Here is a 22,973-nt window from a genome sequence, read left to right as displayed (position 1 = left end):
TTATGTGCTTCCCATGTGCACGATGGGTGCCTACAGACTTTATTAAAGGGCATCAGACCCTTTAGAACTGTAGTGTGTAGGCGTCTCTCTAGCCCCTGAATTTTTTTTTTTGAGAATTTTGTACATGAGTACTTTATTAACATCATTTCTACCCTTCCCTCTCCCCCTCCCAAGTCCTTGGATGTCCCCCACTCCCTTTCAAATTCATTACTTTTTTATGGTTACACACATGAGGGAGGGGGGTTGTATACATATATATGTGCGTGCACGCACATATACACACACACTCTACCTCCTGAGTCCATTTAGTGATGCTTTTGTGTACTTGTGTTTAGGACTGACCGTTTGGGATTGAATAACCTATCAGGGGCTTGTCCCTGGAAAAAACTGACCTGTCTGTCTGTCTATCTCCCCTCTCTGCTCTCCCCTCCCCCTCCCCAGCAGCCACTGATTGCTTATAGGGATGGGGCCTTGCCCCATCCACATTGGCATATTGACTGGTAGTATGGTTAGGCAATCTAGTTTAGCTGTAATATTGTTGAGATTTCATGGGTGCAGTTTCCCTGTCCTGTCATAGAGATACTATCTTACTTTAGGGGCCCTGGTCCTCTGGCTTACATTAGTCTTTCCACTCTCTCACTCTTCTCTGAGGGGTAAGTGCTGGGGTTGTATTATAATTGTATCAGTTGGGGTTGTTTACCCCTTGGCAGCTTATTTTCTACATTTTAACCAGTTCTGGATCTCTGTAATGGTCTTGTATCTGCTGCAAAAAAGCTTCTTTGAGGAGAGGTGAGAGGTACACTCATCAGACTGGGCTGGTGCATAGACTGGGAGACCCCAGGCAGCTGTGAAGAGTGGGGACGCCTGGGTGGGGAACACTTTAGTTTTGCAAGACACCCCAGAGAGGGTAGCAGGGCAATTCAACAATTCTAAAACTGGATCTTATTTTTAAAAGCAAAATCTAATTTTGTGTTATATTTTAACTGAAAAGTAACATTTTTACTTATTTTTGTGTTTTGTAATTTAATTTTCTGAACAATGTGAATACAGTCTGAGAAATTTATCATTAGGTAATTTTGTCATTTTCATAGTACCTTTACACAAACTAAGAAGGTTTTGATATTAGCCAATGTAATTTATTGGACCACCTTCATATATTGTTTTTGCTGGTGACTGAAGCATTATTCAGCATATGACTAAATACAGTTACCATGGGGGGTTGGTTCTAAATCCCAACTGATACCAAGATCTCACGTAAAATGGCTATGTATTTTTATATAGATTGTACATCTTTCCCAAATGCTTTAAATTAATCTCTAGGTCACTTACCAACTTTATATAACATAAAAGTCATTTACATATTTATTATGATGAATTGAAAGAATAATGAAGGGGGAAAGAGTATGCAATTTAAATATAGACATGATTTCTTTAGAATGGTAGTTGAATCTCTAAAATGCAGAGAATTGGCTGGATTGCTATTTTTAATTTTTATGAATTTTACATTTTAGTTTAATTCCTTTTTAAAAAATGTCTTTGGTGTTTTTAAATGATATAGACGTACCTCATAAAGCCTCAGACCTGCATTTTTGATTCAGTTACAAGAATGTCTTCTTTTGTTTGAGGTAGGGTCTCGTATTTCAGGCTGGCCTCACATGCACCCTGTAGCCAAGGATGACATTAAACTTGTGCTCATCCTTCCTTTCCTTTCAAGCTTGGGATTACAAGCACACACCATGTGTGAGGCAAGCATTCTAACCAAGAGAGCTACATCCCAGCCCAGAAGGATACATTATTGCCCTTGTAGGGAAAGGTGTTTCAGTATAGGGACCTTATAACTACTGTTCTGTGGTTCTATCTTACAATAACCTAGGAAGCATCTGAGAAATGAAGTGTTGGCACTTGTCTCAGATAATGTGGGTATTTCTTCATTTTCCTGAAGATTAAGCATCATCACACACGCAAAAAGGAAGATGTTCCCACTTGAACTTTAGACTAATAGTCTTTCTTTCCTTATGTAGGCCTCGTCTCAGCTGTAGGTACTTTTTCAAAACCCCTAGTTCTAGGCAGGACTGAGGGATGTCTTTTTGTTCACTGTGAATATATGTTGTTACCATTGATTAATAAATAAACTGCTTTGGCCTATGGCAAGGCAGCTTAGAGGCAAGTGGAAAATCCAAGGAGGGAGAAAGGTAGAGTCTAGGGAGACGCCAGCACCACTAGGAGAAGCAAGATGTGAAAATACTGATAAGCTGTGGATACGTGACAACTTATAGATAAATAGAAATGGGTTAAATTATAAGAGCTAGCGAGCAAGAAGCCTACCATAGGCCATACAGTTTGTAAGTAATACAAGCCTCTGTGTGTTTGCTTGGGTCCAAGCAGCTCCAGGACTGCAGATAGGAGAGATTCTTCCCAACCTCAGGGCCGGGCAGGACCGGAGAACCCTTCCAACTACAAGGCATCTCCTTTTTTAAGTATATGATTTTAAAAACTAATTTTTTTTATTTTTATGTATGAATGTTTTGCCTGCATGCCTGCATAAACATGTGCACCAGCTGTATGCCTGGTGTCTTTGGAGGACAGAAGAGGGCATCAGATCCCTCAGAACTACAGTTAAAGATGGTTGTAAGCACTGAGTGGGTGCTGGGAACTGAACCCAGGTCCTCTGCAAGAGCAACAAGTGCTCTTAACAACCACTGAGACATCTTTCCTACCCCTAGGCTCCTATTTTCTGTCATTTGCTTGTTTGGGACATGTTGTATAAACAGTCATACAGCATTCAGCCTTTTGGCAATGCCTTCTTTCACTTAGCATAATCATTTCAAGATTTGCTCAGTTTGTAACAGTATCTTCATTCCTCTGTGTTACTGCTTTTCTACTGTTGGGATGACATTTTTTTTTTTCTTTTTTTACTTACTCATCAGTTGATGGGCATTTGGACCATTTTTTGTCTACTGTGAATACAGCTGCTGTGAGCAGTATGCTGTGAGCAGTATGATACATTTTTGTATCAACATTCTTTTTATTTCTTCTAGATATTTACTTACATCATTACTATACCAAAGTCCTGAAGATTTGCCCTCCTGTTTTGATTTAGGGGTTTTATGGTTTTAGCTTTTACATTTAAGTTGTGGAACAAGGTGTTCAGCTTGTTCTTTTACATGTGGATATTTAGTTAACCCAGCATCATTTGTTGTAAGGAATTGTTTCACCCATTGAATTATTTTGTCATTTTACTAAAAATCAACTAATATACACACACACATATATGTATATGAAGGTTTTATTTCTGAACCCTCAGTTCTGTTTCATTGTCTATATTTTTATTCTGTTGCCAGTGCAAGTCTGTTTTGATTGTTGTAGCTTTGTAGTGCATTTTAAATTGGAAAATGTTGACATTCTTCTCCTCCCTTCCCCTAAGATAATTTGGGTTATTGTGTACATCTTGGATCTGTATGAAGTTTTAGGAGTAGTTTATTGCTTTCTGCGTAACAGCCACCTAGGGTTGTGGTTTGGAACTTGCTAGACCAGTTAGGGACTATAGCTATTTTCCTGAACCCTTCTGCTTTCTTTTTCTTATCTACTTTTTTTAGTTGAACTTGGGATGTGAGTGCAGACACTCCCATCTTGTGCCAGAACTTAGGAAAAAGTGTTCATTGTTTTACAGTTATGTAGGAAGCTAGCCATAAGGGTGTTGTAGGTACTTTATCACATTTGGCAAGTTATTTCTCATACCTAGTTGTTGTTTTGTTGTTAACACGATGAATATTGCTTAACACTTTTTCTGTGACCATATGTTGTCTTTTATTCTATTAATCCACCTACTATACCATGCTAATTAATATTCAGATATTAAAATAACCTCTGTATTCATGAGATAACTCCACTCCATCAGTTTGCGTAATTTTATGTATTTGTGGATTTGTTTTTTGAGCATTTTGCTGAGGATTTTCAAGTCTGATACCAGTTTATAGTTCTTTGGGTTTGGGGTCTGTTTTTTGAGACAGGGTGTCACTGTGTAGCTCAAGGAGACTTTGAACTTCTGATCCACGTGCCTCAACTTCCCCAGTGATAGATTATAGGTGAGTACCAACATGTCCATGTTAACCGATTACTTTTTGATGTTCATGGAACTTAGTAGCCTTTTGAAAGAACAAAAATCACTCCACAGTTTCATTGTTCTATCTAAAGAATAAATGTTTTCTAAAAGCATGACAGTGAGGAACCAGTAGAGAAGCATTCAAATCTGTGTGAGCTAACAGGCATCTAAATATATCACTGTGGTCTGCAGAGAGGGCTGGAGAAATAGCAAAGAGATGCTGTACCAGCTCCTGTGGCCTTTAAGCCAGTGTCTCTTTGGACTTTAAAATTGTTTCTGTTCAGCTTATTTTTGTTTTACTTAATCAACTAAACAGAGAGTCTATCTGTGGGTGGGGTTAAACATTTTCATACAGTATTAAAAGTGAATTATCTTTTTTGGAGTTGCTTATTCATTGCTTAAATGTTTACTTTGAATATTAGTTTGGGAAATTAAAACTTTTTTTGTGAGTGATAAATTTTTATACTGTAGACATGACCTGTAACTTCATTTAGTTACCTAGTTAAAAGTTCAGGCTCACTATAATTTTCACATGGGTAAATTAAGTGACATTGAGACTGTTATTTTATATATTTACTTAGAAATTGATTTTCATATTACTTTGCCAATGCTAAAATGGCAAGAACTCCAAACATTATGTTACATATTTAGGCAAATATATTTAAGACTTAAAACAACTTTGTATGGAATAATGTATCATAAAATGTTTTTGTTGAGGTGTCAATGACAGATACACATTTGAAGATCATTTAGTCTGTTGTTTTAGTAACCGTTAGCTTTGTCAAGTAAGCAGTGAAATCATGAATTACTATGAAAACATCCTTTTGTTTTTAATAGACTTTTAAAATGGAGTTGGATTTCTGGGAGGAATATGAATGCACAGCATGTAGAATCTTGTTGTTATATTGGTTTCACCTTTGTGACAAACCCGTGAGAGTTGAAGCAATACAGGAAGCTGTGGAACCTGGCTGAGGGACTTCCTTGCAGTGTCTCCTGCTCTGTGATGTTTAACAGGTCAAGTCACATTGATTCTGTCATCACAGTATAAGCAGCATGCGCGTAAGACCGTGTTACTGTTCTCATAACTATCTGTAGTGAGGAATACAGTATACTGCAGCTGGAACCATTACATAATGCCCCAAATGCCTTCCCCAGGCTTGTGTTTGGCAGACCCACCCAAGATACTGTTGAGTACAGTAATTTACCGTGATTGATTTAAAGGGGAGATTGCCTGGTGTCCTGTAGGATGATGTGGCTTACCTAGCTCCATATCCAAAAGCCCACATGGAAGTGAGTGTTTGCTGTTTCCTTGATACCAGTGACATAATTCTGCTGGGCTAGGCTGTGCTGCATGTGATTGATCAGCTTCACTGATTCTCACAGTTTATTACCATTAACTCTTGGCCTTTTATTAATTTTAGTGGATTCCCTTTGGCATTTTAGAAGGAAATGTAAAAGCAAAAGCAGACAGTGACAACCAACTTTCGTCAAAGCGAGTTATCTACTCAATATGGTTTCTGTTTTCCTTTTGTTTTTTAAAGGCTTGGTTATATATATATAAACCGAAAGGGAGACAGAATAGGTGATGAGCTGTATTTGGCAAATTCCACATGAAAACTGCTTAGGTATTTCCAAAGACAAAATCTGTTTATCCAAATTCAGAAAAACATTTTCATCAGCCATTGCATTTGCTGTTAATGTATTTAGACATTATAATGTTTTTCTCTAATGTGTGTATTTCTGATCTATTAATTAAAAGTAAATACTGTAGATCTCCCTTTTTCACTGTGATCAGGAGTTTAATGTTTCACAGAAGCAGGTCTTCCAGGTAAGGGAAAGGAACTACCACACACCGGAAACCTGTGTGTGCGATGCTGTCAGGGAGCCCGAGCCGCTGACACATTTACTCTTCACAAACAGCCCCAGATGTCTTCAGCTGTGGAGGACTCCGACTCAGCCGCCTGTCTCTGAAGCCCATACAGTTTCAGATTGGTGTTTGGGGTTAACAGTTTCCAAAATTAGTGTTTGGGGTTCGTAGTTTCTGAAATCAGCTGCTGTCTCGTTTCGTGGAGCATAGTGAGTTTAGTGTTAGCCAACAGTGCCTCAGGACTCCCCTTTCTATTCTGGGACTCGTGGCTGTGGTTGGCAGTGCATGTTTGCCCCTGTTGTGAACGGCCAGGCTTCGCTCTCTGTTTCTTGTCGTCCCTTTTCCCATCAAGTGTCTGACTGTGTATCCAACTCTGGCTGCTCCCTGTTAGCTAAGCTTTTGGCGTAACTGAATTTGTCAGGAATGTGAATTACAACAGAGAGCAATTGATTTTTAGTTTGCAAAGTTACCTTAGAGAATTGAGTTTGAATAGAAATCTGGCTTCACTGAATGTCACATATAAAATTTATGTGTGAAAATTATATTCAGCTAATATTCCTCACTAGTGTTTCCTGTAAGGTATTTAGAGGGTACTAAATGTGTTAGCAAAAATAAAAAGGAATTTGATGGATGAGTTTGTTTAAATACAAATAGTTCTTGATGCTGTTGCTATTAACTTTACAATTCTATCACTTGGAAGAGGTGTTATTTTTAAGGCTACAGTAATATATATCTGGAATTTTTTAGTAATCACTTTCTATATCTGAGTATGCTAGTACAAGCCTGTAATTCCAGATTAGGAGTTCCAGGTCCTTAGGAACTCCTGCTCAGAAGCTGGAGCAGGAGAAGGCCAAATACTGGAAGACAGTGGTGTGTGTGGTATTGTCCTGGCTGTCCTAGAACTTACTGTGTAGACCACATGCTACGGCCATGTGTTGATGGATGTGTGAGATGATTTGTGTCTACAACAGTTCATGACTGTAAGCAGGAGTCTGTCAGGTAGAACAGGGAGCTGAGTGGGTTGTCTAGTGGGAAGGAGTTAGAAAAAAGGGATCTCTGTGGGCTGTGAAAGCTGTGAGGAGCTAACAACACATGAGTGTGGGATGGCACATGACAGCACAGGTTCAGTTTCCTGAGCCCAGGCACACGGATGGCCAGGCGAATGGTGGGAGCAAATCTGCACGCAGAGCAGACATGAGTACCACTGACTACTACTGACTGCCAGTCCGCAAGGTCTCAGTGAGTCTCTTAATCTCTCATCCCCATTTGAAAACTCGTATATGACAGGCATGCCCTGAAACTATATTTCTATATTTCCTTCTGACTAAACACATAGTAGTCATAAATTTTAGGTTGGAGACATTCATTGACTTAATATTAACTACAGTGAATATAGACGTGTGCTCATATTTACTAATGCCTTTATTTGGGAATTAAAAGTTAAGTTCTATATTACTGTAGAATTTCAGGAAGAAAGCCAGCAAACTGATGTATAACACTGCTGAAGTCTACCAATTACTTTTTAATTGGTATTATAGACCTCATTCTAAAACCAGAATGTTTCATTCTCCTCAGTGTGAATGTGCTGTATGAAGTTTCTCTAATTGATTTGCTGTGCCCATTCCATTTGATGTATCATTTTTCACAATATTTCATAATTTGTGCTCACTTCTAATGAACAGAGTCGTTAGGACAGGCATGTCTAAGTGCAACTGACAGCTAACATTAGGTGCCAGATGCAGTTTGTAAAGCTATGTAGAACTGTGGAGAACAGTTTAAATAAATTAGCACCTGTACATTAGTCTCACTTGCTGGTAATTTATAAGCGAATCAGTAGAGATGACATTTAGGTAAGTCATTGATCAAGTTAACAGCTGCAAACCCCCTGCCCAGCTGGGATACCTAATTAATAGAGATTGCATTGCTGACCTGGTGCTTCTCCTGGGCTAAGGCTGCAGTCCATTTAGACTTTAGACGGAAGCCCGAGAATATAGTCAGAGTGCCTTCATTTTAAGAAACTGTTGAATTGCCAATATTATGGTTAAAACAAAAATTACATTTTAAAAAAGAGATAGGAATATTTACTAATGATGTTAACTTTATCATGTGACTTAAATTTTTGCAGTTTATAATCTTTGTCTCTTTTGTCAGCCTTTTTGTGAGAGTCAGATTAGATGTCCATGTCATACTATAGTGTATGTACTAAGTGTTTAAAGGGTGTACTTCAACTGTGTGTATATGTGTGTGTGTGTGCCCACAGCAGTCATTGAACGTAAACTTTATGTGTGACAATTTTTAACATGTGACATTTAAAACATCAAAGAACTTTGCCAGGTTAAATTTCATGAATTCCGGGACTTTGTGTAAGGACTGTTAAACTAGTACCCACAAGAAAACCCCTTCTATTTTTCTGTTCCTGAAGCTAACGTTTTCTTTGGATGGATTAGTCCTGGACTAGAACAGAAGTTTTGTGTTCTTTCAGGTCTATGTACTTATGTGTTGGAGTTTGTTGAATACAGTATATTTAACACAGACCATGCCCAGAGTCTGGTTCTTACACAAGAAACAATCTCTTAAAACACACTTGCCGAGTCAGAAACAGGCATTTGGCTAGCAGTGTCGTTTGAAACTTCTCGAAGAATCGTTAGCACAGTTCCAGCTGACAGTCTTTTTGTGGAAGGTACAATTGTTATTTCCTAGTTTAATTATCTTCAGTGCAGATTGCTTAGGAAAAGAATTATGACATTTTGGTTAATTCTGTTGTAGTTGGTGAACTTGGTCCAAGTCGACCCAAATCACAACTTGGAAGTGAAACACCCCATTTTAAAGGTACTCACAGTGGACCATTTACTCTGTCCTGACTGCCATTCCCAGTAGCACCGGGAGTCAAAGGGCAGTGGGAGTCAACAGGCAGACTCCCGTCAGCAGCACATTACTCTATCACTTTCCTCCTGTGGGCTTCTGCTGGCCAGACTTCACCTATCACATACTGAAATTTTACATTATTTATTATGTCAATATAGATGTTTTGGAGGAACATAATCTTTACCCAAATTAAAAATTTTTTTGACATAGCTTTCTGTCCTCAACCAGTTTTGTTATTTATCCTGTGTAATAATTACTTTATTTGAAATAGTGCCTGGGTATGTTGGTGGACACAGGTGGTACCATCTGGAAGGTTAGGTATTTCTGAGTGTAAGCAATTATCTTCAGTGTAGCTTGCTTAGAAAGATAGTTATGAAATTTTGGGATGCTGGGTGGTGGTGGCACACGCCTTTAAGCCCAGCACTTGGGAGGCAGAGACAGGTGGATCTCTGAGTTCGAGGCCTGCTTGGTCTACAGAGCGAGATCCAGGACAGGCACCAAAACTACACAGAGAAACCCTGTCTTGAAAAAATTAAAAAATTAAAAAAAAAAAAAAGAAGAAGAAATTTTGGGAGGCTTGTGAGTTGTGGTCTGCTGGAGGAAGTGTGTCACTGGAGACAGGCTGTGAGAGTGTAAAAACTCACACCATTCAAGTCCCTCTGTGCTTTGTGTTTACCTCATCTTCCTGTCACTCACCGTGCCTGCCACTTGCTGCCACATTTCCCTGCTGTGACAGACCTTATCCCTTTGGAACCATAAGCCAAATAAGCTCCTCCTTCTGTAAGTTGTCTTGTTCGTGGTGTTGAAGCAGTTGCAGGTTTGAAATGATAGACTGGACAGAAATCTCTGGAAAGGGGGGCTATTACAGGAAGTGGATGGATATGTCTACGGACAGGGTTGGATTTGAGAATTGAGAGTTATCTATTGGCCTAGATGTCACCATAATTTGTACAGTCTAATTTAGATGGCTCGTTCATATTAGTTTGCTCACAAATGTGACAACAGTTCATATTAAGGAACCCTTTGTGATAGCTGCAAGTCATGTTGTTGTTTCATTGTTTTTTTGTTTTTGTTTCTAGACAGGGTTTCTCTGTGTAACCACCATGGCTGTCCTGGCTCTCGCTCGGTAGATCAGGCTGGCCTCGAACTCAGAAATCCTCCTGCCTCTGCCTCTGGAGTGCTGGGATTAAAGGCGTGCACTACCACTGCCTGGTTTTAATCTGTTTTATACATCAGCTCCTGTATCTGACACCATAAATTCTTTGTCTCCTGACAGGATGAAGTTGGAGGCTATATCTTATTCATCTTCCTAAACTGCCAAGAGCCTAGAGTCAGTTTGGGCTAAATATTTGTTAAATAAAACTTTGTTTCTTTGGGAAATTTTGTTAATTTTACTGCTAAATACCTGTAAATGCCTTTAAAGCCAGAAAAAAAGTAAATCTGTAATCTGAGAGAACTGGAAGAGCAAATTCCAGAATTCCATCTCAGGTTTCAGTTCTGACTCAAGGTATTTTTAGACTGTGTATTGTTACTTAACTGAGGAGTCATCTGTAAAATAGAGCTAATAAATACATGACTTATTCTTTCAACTAACATGAAGAATAATATGGTTTCTATAAACTGAAAATGTTGTGTTTATGTAACATTTACTGAGTGCCCATTAGCACTGCCTTTTTAAGTATTTGTTCTAGCCCCACAACCAGCAGATTACTAGAGTGGTGGGAAGCACACAGTTCTGTGCTCTTCTGTCTCCGTCCTGCCCCTTTCTCGGCGGTGGAATGAAGTCAGGTTTTCCTGTTTGTAACACCCAGTGTTCTGTCCCAAACACACTGGAGACCGTTCAACACAACACTAGTGCAAAATCTTGTTCTTGTTCAGGCGTTGTTTTAAAATGCATCACTAGACAACTGTGTGCTAACTGGGAGTTAAGTGAACCCACAAAGCAACGAAATTATTTTTTCAGTAAAGCCAGTGAGTTCTTTGTTTGCTTCAGAATTTGTGAGAGAAAAAAAAATCTGCATCGAATGCCCATAGGAGATGAATGGAAGTAATAGGTTAGGTCATGTCAGCACTATCCCATGCATACTAAACAGATGCAGGCAGCATGCTGAGAACCTGTCTTGTCTGTTGGAATATAGTCTCAGTTGATTTACACACAACTGGCTTGTTTTATTTACTGTGCTCTCTCATTCCATTTTCATCCATTCCCTTCCTTTTTTATTTTTTAACTAGATTATAACATTGGGTTTCTCTCTTTAAGTTAGATCCACCTTTGGATTGAATTTCAGAATATTTCCAGCAGGTTCTTTGTTCACTTGTTTTTGTATTTGAAGAGGTTGTTTCTGCATCCTAGCCATCGTTGCAGTGATTTTCTAAACACCCTCTACCTGTTAACTGTCTCATGATTTTTCCAAGGCTTACCATGCTTGAGAAATACAGAAGTGTGGATTCTTACGTTTGCATTTCCCTTTAGGATTATTCAGTGATCACAGGAGTTAGTCAGGTTCGTGCTAGAAAGTGAGGCCAGTCATAGCCTGATGCTCATTGGAGGATGAATGGCTTGGGAGCTGACAGGTGTACTTGGTATTTTGTGGCTGTGCTCTTCTAACCTGGGCCTTGCCACGATGCTGACAGCCTTGGAGTTGCTTTGTAGACAAGGCCTTGCAGATGCTATAGGCTAGAGATGGCCTTCAGACAAGGTGAGTGTGGGAAAGTCTGTATTATTTGAAAGTTTTTGACATTTTTTTACTACCTTTTAACTTTGAAATGTTTCAAATTTCCATGAAATTTGAATGCTTATTGAATACATGCTCTTCACATAGATAAATCTGACAATGTTTTCCACATTTCCTTTGCCTCTGTGTAGAATAATTTTGACTGGTCCATCGAAAATCAGGTGTCACAAGCTTAACTCCTGAACGTATCAGTAAAACGCCTAAATATATTCCCTTCATGCCATTATCACCCACAGTACAACTGTCACTTCTAATAGAACCATTCTATAATGTCATTTATGGAAATGGTCTCTATTTGAATTTTCCAGATTGCCCCTAGTTGTTTCGTATTTCAGATTCTAGACCACCTGCTCAGTTGTTGCGCACTCTGGAGTTGTGCTCGCTTCCTCCTGATCAGATTTAGAGCGGATGAAGGCAGTCCTCAGCTTCACCCTTACAGCTTCACCTTGGGAGGTACATAGTTTCCCCCACTGCTGATGTGTCTGTCCTTTGCCTTCTTCGTAGTCCCCTTGGACTACTAAGATCCCTTGCCCTTTGTCCCTAACAAGCAGTCTGGAGGCGTGGTGGTTTGAATAAGATGTCCCTCTTAGTCTGTGGCATTTGAATACTTGGTGCCCAGTTGGTGGCACTATTTGGGAAGGCTTTGGTCTGGCCTTGTTGGAGGAAGTATGTCACTGGAGGTGGGCTTCGAGCATTTGAAGACTTACGCCATTGCTGGTTTGACCGTTTCCTGCTTGTGGTTTAGACAGGAGCTCGGAGCTGCTGCTCCAGTTGCCAGGCCTGACTGCTGCCATGCTTCCACACGAGGTGCTGATGAACTCTAACTCCTATGGAACTGTGAGCCACAATAAGTCGCCTTTGTCATGGTGCTTGTCACAGCAACGGAAAAGTAGCTAACACAGGAGGGTGATACTTGAGTGTGAGTTTTCTGGCCCCCGACGGTGTCACCCAGGGCCTTTGTGATCCTTGCCTGAATGATGACTGACTGTGCCGTCTCTTCTACTTCTCTACTTGGTACTGTTCTGTTAAGGGCTTTCTTTTTTCCCTGCCCCTCACTCCAGTGTGTATGTGTACACCCACTTACTAAGTGTGCTGTAGGGTATTGTCATTCTTTTTGATGGTCCGATTGTCCTGGGGCAGGGGTGTTGTGTGTGTGAATTGTCCAAGCACTGGTGTAAATGGGGATGAGCCAGGAGTACTCAAAGACCCGTGGGAGGGGAGAGCTCTACAGAGGCCCTTGGCTAAGCAAGGGCAGTCAGGTTCCTTGTGAGGACTTGTTTGAAAAGTAATACTTTAAAAACTCACCAGGACCAGGGTGGATCAGTGGAGAGTGCATGTTCAGTGTGACTGAGGGTCCATGTTCAATCCTCAGGACTGTAGGGTAAACTCAAACATAACCTAAAAATACCAAGCAAGCCGTGCGCATGCGCTGGTTTGAGTGAGAACTGCCCCCAGACTCGTGTGTTGAGAGCGCTGTCCCTTCTGAGCGCTGTTTAAGGAGATGGGAAGACTCTTAGAGGCTTGGGCCAGCTAGAGAAAGTAGGCCCTGTGGGGCGTGCCAGAGAAGTGCAAGCCTTGTCCCAGCCCTTCATTTGTTTCTCTCTGCTTCCTGGCCACCATGCGGTAAAAGTGTCTGCCACACTTTCCCAACAGATACTCTACATTGGCTCAAACCAAAGCCATGGATCCGGCACAGCTTACTGCAATGATGAATATTTATAGAACCAAGATAAATCTGTCCTTTAAACTGTTTCTCCCCAGTATGTCACAGTGAATGAAACACAAGCCTGCTTGTTGCAGTGTTCCCCCTGGCCTGGGGTTGGAATGCTTCCCTGAGCACAGTGCCACAGGGTTTGTGAAGGAGCACCTCTAGTTTGATGTGACACTTGAAAGTTGTCAATGGCCGGGTTAATAATTACAGGGCTTGTTGTTGTTTTCTTTTGGGGATGTATACTTAGTAAATGTGCTTTGCCATTTGAACTGACATAATACATAGGAAACTCTACTTCAATATCTGATATACAATAAGCATCTTGGTTATAAATTGAACATATTTTTATAACAGTTGTTAATTAACCTTTGTATGTATTTTCAGAGAGCTATTGCTTACCTTTTTCCAAGTGGTTTGTTTGAGAAGCAAGCCAGGCCAATAATGAAGGTAATCCTAAATACTTGTTAAAGAATATCTTTTATGTGTTAGAGAGGTTGCCTAATAACATTTTACATTTATTTTACAGCATCCTGAACAGATTTTTCCAAAACAAAGAGGTAAGGTTGCTCAAGACTGAGATGGTTCATTTTGTTTTTTCCTTTACTATAGTTTTGGGTTACACATCAGGAGTTTTGTCACAGTGGATGTGAAATAGGTCACAAGTATTCTGTATAATAATGAATGGATAGAGTTTGCAGATTTTGTGTAGGATATGAAAGTTAGATCAAGTTAAGCCTTGTGTCTTTGTTAATGTCACGTTAATTAATTGCATTCTGCATTCCTCTAGGCATCTATGAGGAAGTTTGTGAGTGTAGGTCTATGGGTGACTCATTAAACTCTTGTTTGTGTGAAGTCTTTGTTTCTCTTCCTTTAGAGACATGATTTTACTGAAATGGAGTTTATTCCTTTCTGTTCTTTTTAAATGCCTTTTAACGTGTGTGTGTGTGTGTGTGTGTGTGTGTGTGTGTGTGTGTGTGTGTACTAATAGGCATGCACACGTGGAAGTCAGAAGACAACTTAGAGTAATTGTTTTTCTGCTTACACCGTGTGGGTCCCAGGACTCAGACTCGGGTCATCAGACTCGGTGGCAAGTGTTTTACTCACTGAGCGTCTCTCTCTCTCTCAGACTCTCTCCTCACTCTTTACTCACTGAGCGTCTCTCTCTCTCTCAGACTCTCTCCTCACTCTTTACTCACTGAGCGTGTCTCTCTCTCTCTCTCTCTCTCTCTCTCTCTCTCTCTCTCTCTCTCTCTCAGACTCTCTCCTCACTCTGATGTAACTTTTATTTTGGATTTGGTATAATTATTTGAAATCTCTTTCTAAATATGTCCTATGTTTCCTATTCTCAATTCTTAGATATGATTGATTATAACATACAAATCATTTGTTTCAAAATAGCTTTTGGGAAAAAATGAATGCATGCTGTATACAAGTAGACACCAAGTTTGTAGATACAGTGTCATTTCTGATCCAATCATCTGTACGGGCAGGGTAACTTGTACCTAGTTTCTGATAAATGTTTGGAATAGCAGCAATTTATTCTTCCCTTTTTCACTGACTTCTCTTTGCTCCAACTCGGAAGACTTCCCACCAATTCCTCTCCATCCCTTAGTTCCCTTAGTATATCTCCATGAGTTATGTCTCTTCTGTCCTCTGAGGTCCCTTCAAATCATACCACTTTCTCAGGATTATGTGCTCATTGTTATTAGCAGCTGGGATATGACAGCACAGCTTCAGGGTACCCTTGCAGAATGTCTCTGTATGATTTTGAAAATAATGCCAGTATTGCTAGAATCATCTGACTTTGTAGCTAAGTGTATTTAACAGTGCTCCTTCAGAAATAGCAGTTCTGCTTTCTGCTCTCAATTTTATTGTAGTTTTTATAGCATAAATCAGTTTGTAGTATTGAGAAAAGTAACAATGAACTTTAGATTTAGAGAGATTATGGCACTTGTACTATACTACCACTTGGTTTATTGAAAGATGGAAGCTTCTAGATTGAGTTATCATAAAACACCTTGTCCTGGAAAGTGGTAAAAATATTGGGGAAAATGAAGGTACATACCAAGTTGATGACAGAGCCAAGAAGGAGCACCGATGGCCTGGAATTGGAGGAAGCTGGGGAATGCTTTAGCGAGACGAGAAAGTTAATTTGTATTGATAAAACTTGTTGTCCAATAAGTGGATTTGATGACCTTGAGCCTTTCTGTACCAAACACTTCCCACTGACAGGTTGGAAAGCAGGACTGTTAACTAAGGCTAAAGAATTCAAATACTGCACCATAGTTTTTGTATTGTAGACACAAACCCAAAGAAAATGTTTTCTATGCTGATGACTACCGGGTAGTTATAGAATTAATTATGCGTAGTGAAGTGAAACATTGGGAAAAAAATAAAGTCCCAAGAGTAGAAGTTATATTAGTTAGATTTTCTGACTTAAAATCAATAGAACTGTATCACTGTTGGGTTAAAGAATCAAATTTGAAATTACACACTGTTTGGAAGTATTTGACAGTTCCTATCAAGTTCTGTGGAATATAGTCATTATATCATGCAGACACAAACACACATCATTAGTAATTGAGAAAGACAAAGTAAAAGAAAAATTAAATTGATGAGCATAAATGGCAAATTTAAAAGTGGCTGTAACACAGAATCACCTTTGAGAAGGCTGATAAAGTCAGTCAGAGAATAATATTTATACATATTTGCTTATTATTATTATTATTATTATTATTATTATTATTATTATTTGGTTGAATTGAGCCTTGGTTCTCCTCCTGTATGCCAGGCAGACAAATCCTTTACCACGAAGCTGTGTTTACCCAGTATTAACATTTTCAAATGGAGACGTTCAGAGGCTACTGTGAGGACATAGCTAGCCATGTTGTTATGATCTGAATGTAAGACAGAACTTCATGCTAATTTGAAAACTCTTCCAAGTAACAACAGGAGCATTTATTGAACTTCCAAGTAGGAAGGCCCAGTTCTAAGTGCTTCATCTTTATCTTGAAACTTTCACAGCAGCTTTTTTAAGCACAAACTATTATTCTCCCCATTTTTAATTTCAAGGATACCCAGACAGGAAGTGGCTGGGCATGTAGTTTGGCCCAGCTAGTGATGACTCATGGTACAAATGTGTGACCACCACACTCTCAGACACGTAGCTTGAAGAGTAATTTAATTGCCATAGTTTCCTCAGTCAGGAAAATTCTGGGTAGACTAAAAGCCAGGTAGACACAGATCATCAAGTTTACTGAGAAAGTACTAGCCCAGCAGTGGGCCAGTCAGTGAGTTCTAGTCTGCCTTGAAGTAACAAATAGTTTGTTAGCCTCAAACTCAGAGAGATGCATTTGCTTCTGCCTCTTGAGTACACAAGTACAGTATTTTAAGAGACTACCGGGGGCTGGAGAGATGGCTCAGTAGTTAAGATCACTGGCTTCTCTTCCAGAGGTCCTGAGTTCAATTCCCAGCAACCACATGGTGGTTCACAACCATCTGTAGTGAGATCTGGTGCCCTCTTCTGGCCTGCAGGCAGAATACTGTATACATAATAAATAAATAAATAAATAAATAAATAAATAAATAAATAAATAAATAAATAAAAGTTTTTTTTTTTAAAAGACTACCAGAGAGCATTTTTCTGAGAACTTTAAGTCTTGCTTAACATTAGTGTATTAGTGTAATTCTTTTTTGATTCAAGGAGAAAACATTTACATAGAGAAAACAATTAACAAAATGGAGCCTCTTATTTTTGGTTAAAAGGTTTCAAGTAGAAATGTAAAGAAGCCTTGTTTGAGTAGGACTTTGCATGAGAAAACAGAAACATCAAATCTTTAAATGTGTCATTAAATCCCATTGCATTCAGAAATAGCATACATCAATTATCAGCAGTTATTTGGAAGCCTTAAGCATTATAATTTTAAGAGAAAAACGTAGGAATGGGTGTTTATACAGCTCAGTTGTAGAGTGCTTGCCTGGCATGTATGAGGTTCCATCCCCAGCACCATAGACACAAAAACTATATAAAGAGTATAGGTCAAAACCAAATAAGTAGGGAAATTAATGGCACACAGGACCTTGTGACAAATTCAAGGCCATGGGAGACAAAGCTATGAATGTAGATCAGTGATGGAGTACATCTAGCCTGTGCAAGGCCCTGGGCCCAATCCTCAGCACTGCAGAAATAGCAACAAGATCCCAGGAAATTCAATTACTATTCATAAATTATGGTTGCCTGCTAAGAGAAACTGATAAAATGTACATGAAAAACTATATTAGAGCATTACTGGAAAGTTATTATTTGGGTGTCTGAGTTCATGTTAAAATTGAATTCTGAAATTTTTAAATCATGTCTTTTATAAAAGTGCTTATGCCATAGAAGAGTTAAAGGGTGAAATGTGAAATCACATGGAAATATTTGAGGATCTTCCCACCCAGTGATGTCATAGTAGCCCAAATCACACACTTTGGATTGGGTGTGATACTGGTCTTACTGATATGGCCCATGAATTGCCACCTTTCTTTCTGAGGAGACACAAACCATCTTAAAAATACTGACTCCAACTATATTAATACATGTTTGCATATGCGTGTAGACATGATTAAATTTATGTGTTTTTTAAATCCATTTTAAAGAATATTGACAAATAGATGTATCGAGATGACGAAATGTGGGTTGAGACACTAGCAACATTACATGTCAAATTCCAGAGGCAAACCTGGTGGCTCACCTCTGTCATCCCCAGAACTCAGAACGGTTTGTCCGGAGTTTGAGATCATCCTAGGCTACAGAAAAAGGCACTATATTAACTTCGACCCTCTGCCCCTTAAGGGGGAAAAAAAAGGAAAAGAAATAAAAGACAGTTCACTCTAGAACAGTAGACAGATAGTACAGCTAGCAATATTTTACAAGTGTGCCTGTGTGTATGTATGTGTACCACATCAATGCAGTACCTTGGAGGCCAGAAGAGGGCATCAGATCCCCTGGAACTAGAATTACAGTTAAGAGCTGTCATGTGGGTGCTGGGAACCAAATCCTGCAAAAGCAGCAAATGTCCTTAACCACTAAGGCATCTGTAGCCCCAGCTATCAAAATGACAGTCACAAAAAACAACAGAAAAGACAAAAATAATAAATTGTTTTCAAAATAAAAGCTTTTCTTTGACAAAAAGACACCAAAAAATTTGAATTATAAGGGCTTGGTTTCTAAAATAAATTAACAACAAAAAAAAAAGCTCAATGGAAAAATAAAGATGGAATATCCTGCAGCTTGTATATGAAAAAAATAAATGTAGCCAGTAAACATTTTAAAATATCTAAGACCAGAAATGATGCCCTATAAAAACAATAATAAGACTTTTTTTTTTTCAGCTTAAGGGGTAAGAAGTATAAGTATTATAAAACAATTATTAGAAACAATTTAATTATTATAAAGTTCCTGAATAAACTGTCATCATCATACAGGTGTTAAAAATATTGTGTTAGCTCATGAAGTTGGGCTAGAAAAACAACTAGAAGATGCTGTAATGTATAGTGTAACTACAATAGAATGCTATATATGTTTATAAAAAAGCAGTCAAATTGTGTGATGGTGCATTCAGAAGGATATCAAGGTCAGGGCCAGCCTGCATTATATGGTGAGCTGCAGGCTTCACTACACAGTGAGACCCTGCTTAATACCAAAATGAGTAGAGCCATATGGAGGAAGCAGAGAATGGGTTCCCACAATTTGTTCTCTGACTTCCATACTACAGTATGATGCCCCCCAAAATAAGTAATTATTTGTAATTTTTGTAAAAGCAAATGCAAACCACAATGACAAATAAATAGGCAAATGCTGTTCTTTCCTGTACATGTACATATGTGAATGCACAAAAGAGTCTGAAACTGTTAACTCTCACCTTGCCTCCGGCCAAGGAGCCCTTACTTTTAATCTTTAGGAGAGTAGTATGTTACTTGTATAATTGAACTTACCTGTGTTGAAATCTGTGACAGGAAACCAGATGGGAGGGGCCTGTATCAGCAGCTACAGACTCTGCTTAGAATTACATGAACATGGACAAGATTTTCATAGAAAATTAAGCTAAAGACCTTAAGTGAAAACCTGGCTAGCAAAAAAGAAGGAAAGAGAGATAATAGCCTGAAGTTTCTCTTTTCTTTTTCCCTCCCCAGCTGGAGAGTGAGCCATGCCCTCCTGGTGCTTAGCAAAGCGCTGGGTCCCTGTAGCCCAGCTATCTGCTAGCTGGTTGCCTAGACTGGTTTTTGAATTGCAGGTCTATCCTGTTGAGCCCAGTTCTATCTTCAAAAATCACTAAATGACCACGCTTAGTAGGTATCTAGGCAAATTGTTATTAAGTTTAAAGGTGCTAGGAAGTAGTGAGAGGTTTTTATAAGGAATCATGAGGATGGTTCACTAATTATTGGAGCAGAGAGCTCTGATGAGTGAGCTGGTGATGGTAGTGTAGAACAGAAAGACAAACAGAGAACAGCCAATGTCAATCTAGTTTATAGGCCAGAGTTTATGAATTTGAAGCTTTTTAAATTTTCAAATTTATTATTAAGTTCTGATGCATGCTATGGTATAATAAGCTTTGCAGTATATCAAAGTACATAATGGTTCATCTTAAAATTTATGACACTATAGATTCACTTAATCATGTATGTTTATGCAAGAGTATATGCGTGTGTTCATAGCCGTTATGAAGTCTGACTGTGAGCACAAGTGCACACAGAGCTGTGAGTCAAGGTTCTACCCAAATACAACAGTGCTCTTAGCTGACCAGGATGCTTGTCTGATTGCATTGTCTTCAGTTACGTTCTGACTGAGTACTTGAACAGTACAGTGATGATCATTGCACGGTGTAGGTTCAAGTCCTAGGTAATGTGGAAGCCATGGAGCTTCTGGAAATGGCACTGGAAAGTAGTTAAATCATTTGTAATTCATTGGCTGGTAAGAACGTTGTTTTTCTAGCCCTGCGGTGGTAGTACGCACCTTTAATCCTTTACTCGAGAGGCAGAGGCAGGTGGATCTCTGTAAGTTTGAGGCTAGCCTGGGCTACAGAGTGAGTTCCAGGATAGCCAGGGCTACACAGAGAAACTCTGACTTTAAAAAAAAAAAGCTGGGCTGTGGTGGCACTCGCCTTTAATCCCAGCACTCAGATAGGAAGCCAGAGCCAGGCAGATCTCTGTGAGTCGAGGCCAGCCTGGTTTACAGAGCGAGATCCAGGACAGGCACCAAAACTACACAGAGAAACCCTGTCTTGAAAAACAAAAACAAAACAACAAAACAACAACAACAACAAAAAGAACATGGCTTTTCTTTTCAGTCTAAACTCAGCTAAGACTTTTTCAACACTCATTCAATGTTGATTCTCCATTATCAGTGTATTCACAGTCTGATACTAGTTATCCTCAGAGAGAAAAACAGCCTGCATTTATAGGTATCCCAACAGAAAAATGTTTACTGTTTAAAAACAGACAGATAAAGGCTTTCTGCTTCATAAGCACAAATTGTAGATACACTGGCTACCTGAATATGAAAGTGATTAGAATTCCAGGAGAAAATACAGGAAAACAAATTTAGCCCATACTTTAAAGTATGTTTTCTTGTGGAGATGGAGGTTGCTTCAGAAGGATAAAGAAGCCTGTTTTTACAGTGCCTTGTGGCCCTTCAAAGATCCTCAACTCACAGTGGTTGTACAGTATGTCTACAGTAAGAACAGGTCATGAGGAGCCAGACAAGCAGGCTAAAACTATCTGAAGACGTTCCTTGGTGGGTCCAGTAGTGAAACCAGGGCTGCGAATGCTGCCTGAAGTACCAGATCCACTGTATGATCCAGTCTGTAAACTCTTGCTGTAAAGGACACTGTAAATTAAAGTGACCGGGAGTAGCAGACAGGACATAGTTTATACTACGTCATAAACCTAGGAATGTAATTTTTCCTTGTTTTCTCTTGAGACAGTTTCCCTATGCAGTTTAGGCTGACCCCAAAACTCCTGTTCCTCCTTTCTGTGCTCCGAGGTGCCAGGACTACACAAGTGCACCACCACACTCACCTAAGAACAGAGTCCTTAACCCAGAGGGATCACTCCAGACCGTTCCGAAGGAGCTCAGCAGAGAATAGGCAGAAGAGTAGGAGTTCGTGTCTCAGTTTGTTCAGTGGTTATTTAAGTGAGGAACTGTGTATTTCAGAAGGAATCAGGTCTAACTCCTTCCTGAGGCCCCTCCTGTCTGTGCTGTTTTAAACCCTCAGAGGTAGATGCTGATGGGCTTGGGATGAATGCTGTGGCCGATGAGTTGGCTGGGCCTGCTTCGACTCTCCGAGTGCACTCACTGACTTACTGACTGCCAAGAATGAAGGTCCGACTTGAAAAATGTAGGACCTGGATATTTTTGTTCTAACAGGATGATTTTCATTGTCTTATGAGATTTTATTTAAAACAAATGAAGTAGATCTTCACAGCAGAATATTTTATTAAATACAGACGTTGTTTTATGCTAATTGATATGAAATATCCTAAGCATTTACATATTAAACATGCTAAATACATGAATTTTAAATGTGAAAACTTTTGATATTTTAGATACTTTTGATATGCTAATCTGAATCACAGATGTGTCCCATGCTGTAGTCATACTCAGTTTGGTTGATCTCTGAATGGTTTGGTTTTCCTTAGCAATCCAGTGGGGAGAAGACGGCCGTCCATTTCATTTTCTCTTCTACACTGGCAAACAGTCGTACTATTCATTAATGCATGTAAGTATATTCACTTATAAGCTGTAAACTATACTGGAGACTTCTCGTAGTGTCAGAACTATATCATGATGGACAGAGGAGGGCTTGTTGAGGTCTGACTGCTGGTGAAAGGCCTCCTGTGCTGTCTGCTGTTACGTCAGAATGTTTATCCAGAAAATGCTCTTGCGTACAGCTCAGGTTCTCCCAGTCATCCTCATGTGTGCAGTTTGAAGGTGGGCAAGGAGGGCCAGGTACTGTGTGCTGTCCGATTGTGAGGTCTTAAGCCCCCCTCCAGACATTCTGTTATTAAAGTTCGGCCTTCCAATAGTTAATGCAGTATGTGAGAGAGAATCCAGGCCACAACAACAGGCCAAGAGTGAGGTCCTACTGTGCTTTGGCTTTGGAGTATACTGGGAACGTTTTGTCTTGCTGCCTTCAAAGAGAGCTGTTTGATAGTGTGTGAATTTGAGGGCGGTCCCCAAACTGCTGTGAGAACAAAAAGTTGGATGTCACTATCCATTTTGACAGACAGAACCCATTTTATTTTTAGAACATAGTGTGTGTTTTATCCCTAATGTGATTTTTAAAGCTACAGAAATATTTATGGGGCTTCCCCATCCACAGTCAGAGGCTGGAGTCTGCATCCATTCCTCTGCCTTTAGACATATCTGCTGTTTATTTGTGCTTCACAAACCCAAAGGACAAAATCCCCAGTTGTCAGGTACATTTATTTCTTAGGGAAAAAAAGAAAACCTTCTTTTCGCTTTTTGTTGACCTTGGGCAAATGAGCTTCTTGCCCTGGCAGAAATGAAATGAATGACAAATGTAGAGTGTGTCTTTGCTGAGTAATGGGGCTGTGCTCCAGCTTCCATGGAGGCTCCCGCGCACAGCCTGCGGCTGCCCGAGGACCCCTGCTGCTCATTTAAATAGGTATGTCAAATCTGCCTCCAAACGC

At 39.6% G+C, this 22,973-nt stretch overlaps 1 protein-coding gene across 1 annotated transcript in view; it reads left to right on the top strand.

Moving 5' to 3' along the window:
• The window catches only part of Mrps9 (mitochondrial ribosomal protein S9), a 52,384-nt gene that overhangs the window by 13,453 nt on the left and 15,958 nt on the right, over positions 1-22,973 (top strand). The window contains exons 3-5 of the mRNA XM_059281658.1: positions 13,665-13,727; positions 13,807-13,837; positions 21,960-22,039. Coding sequence (XP_059137641.1) covers positions 13,665-13,727; positions 13,807-13,837; positions 21,960-22,039 — 174 coding nt within the window. The remainder of the gene's footprint in view (positions 1-13,664; positions 13,728-13,806; positions 13,838-21,959; positions 22,040-22,973) is intronic.

This window comes from Peromyscus eremicus, chromosome 16_21 (genome assembly GCF_949786415.1).
Source record: "Peromyscus eremicus chromosome 16_21, PerEre_H2_v1, whole genome shotgun sequence".
NCBI lineage: Eukaryota > Metazoa > Chordata > Mammalia > Rodentia > Cricetidae > Peromyscus > Peromyscus eremicus.
Note: the sequence above shows the minus strand (reverse complement) of the source record. Positions and strands in the feature narration are given on the sequence as shown.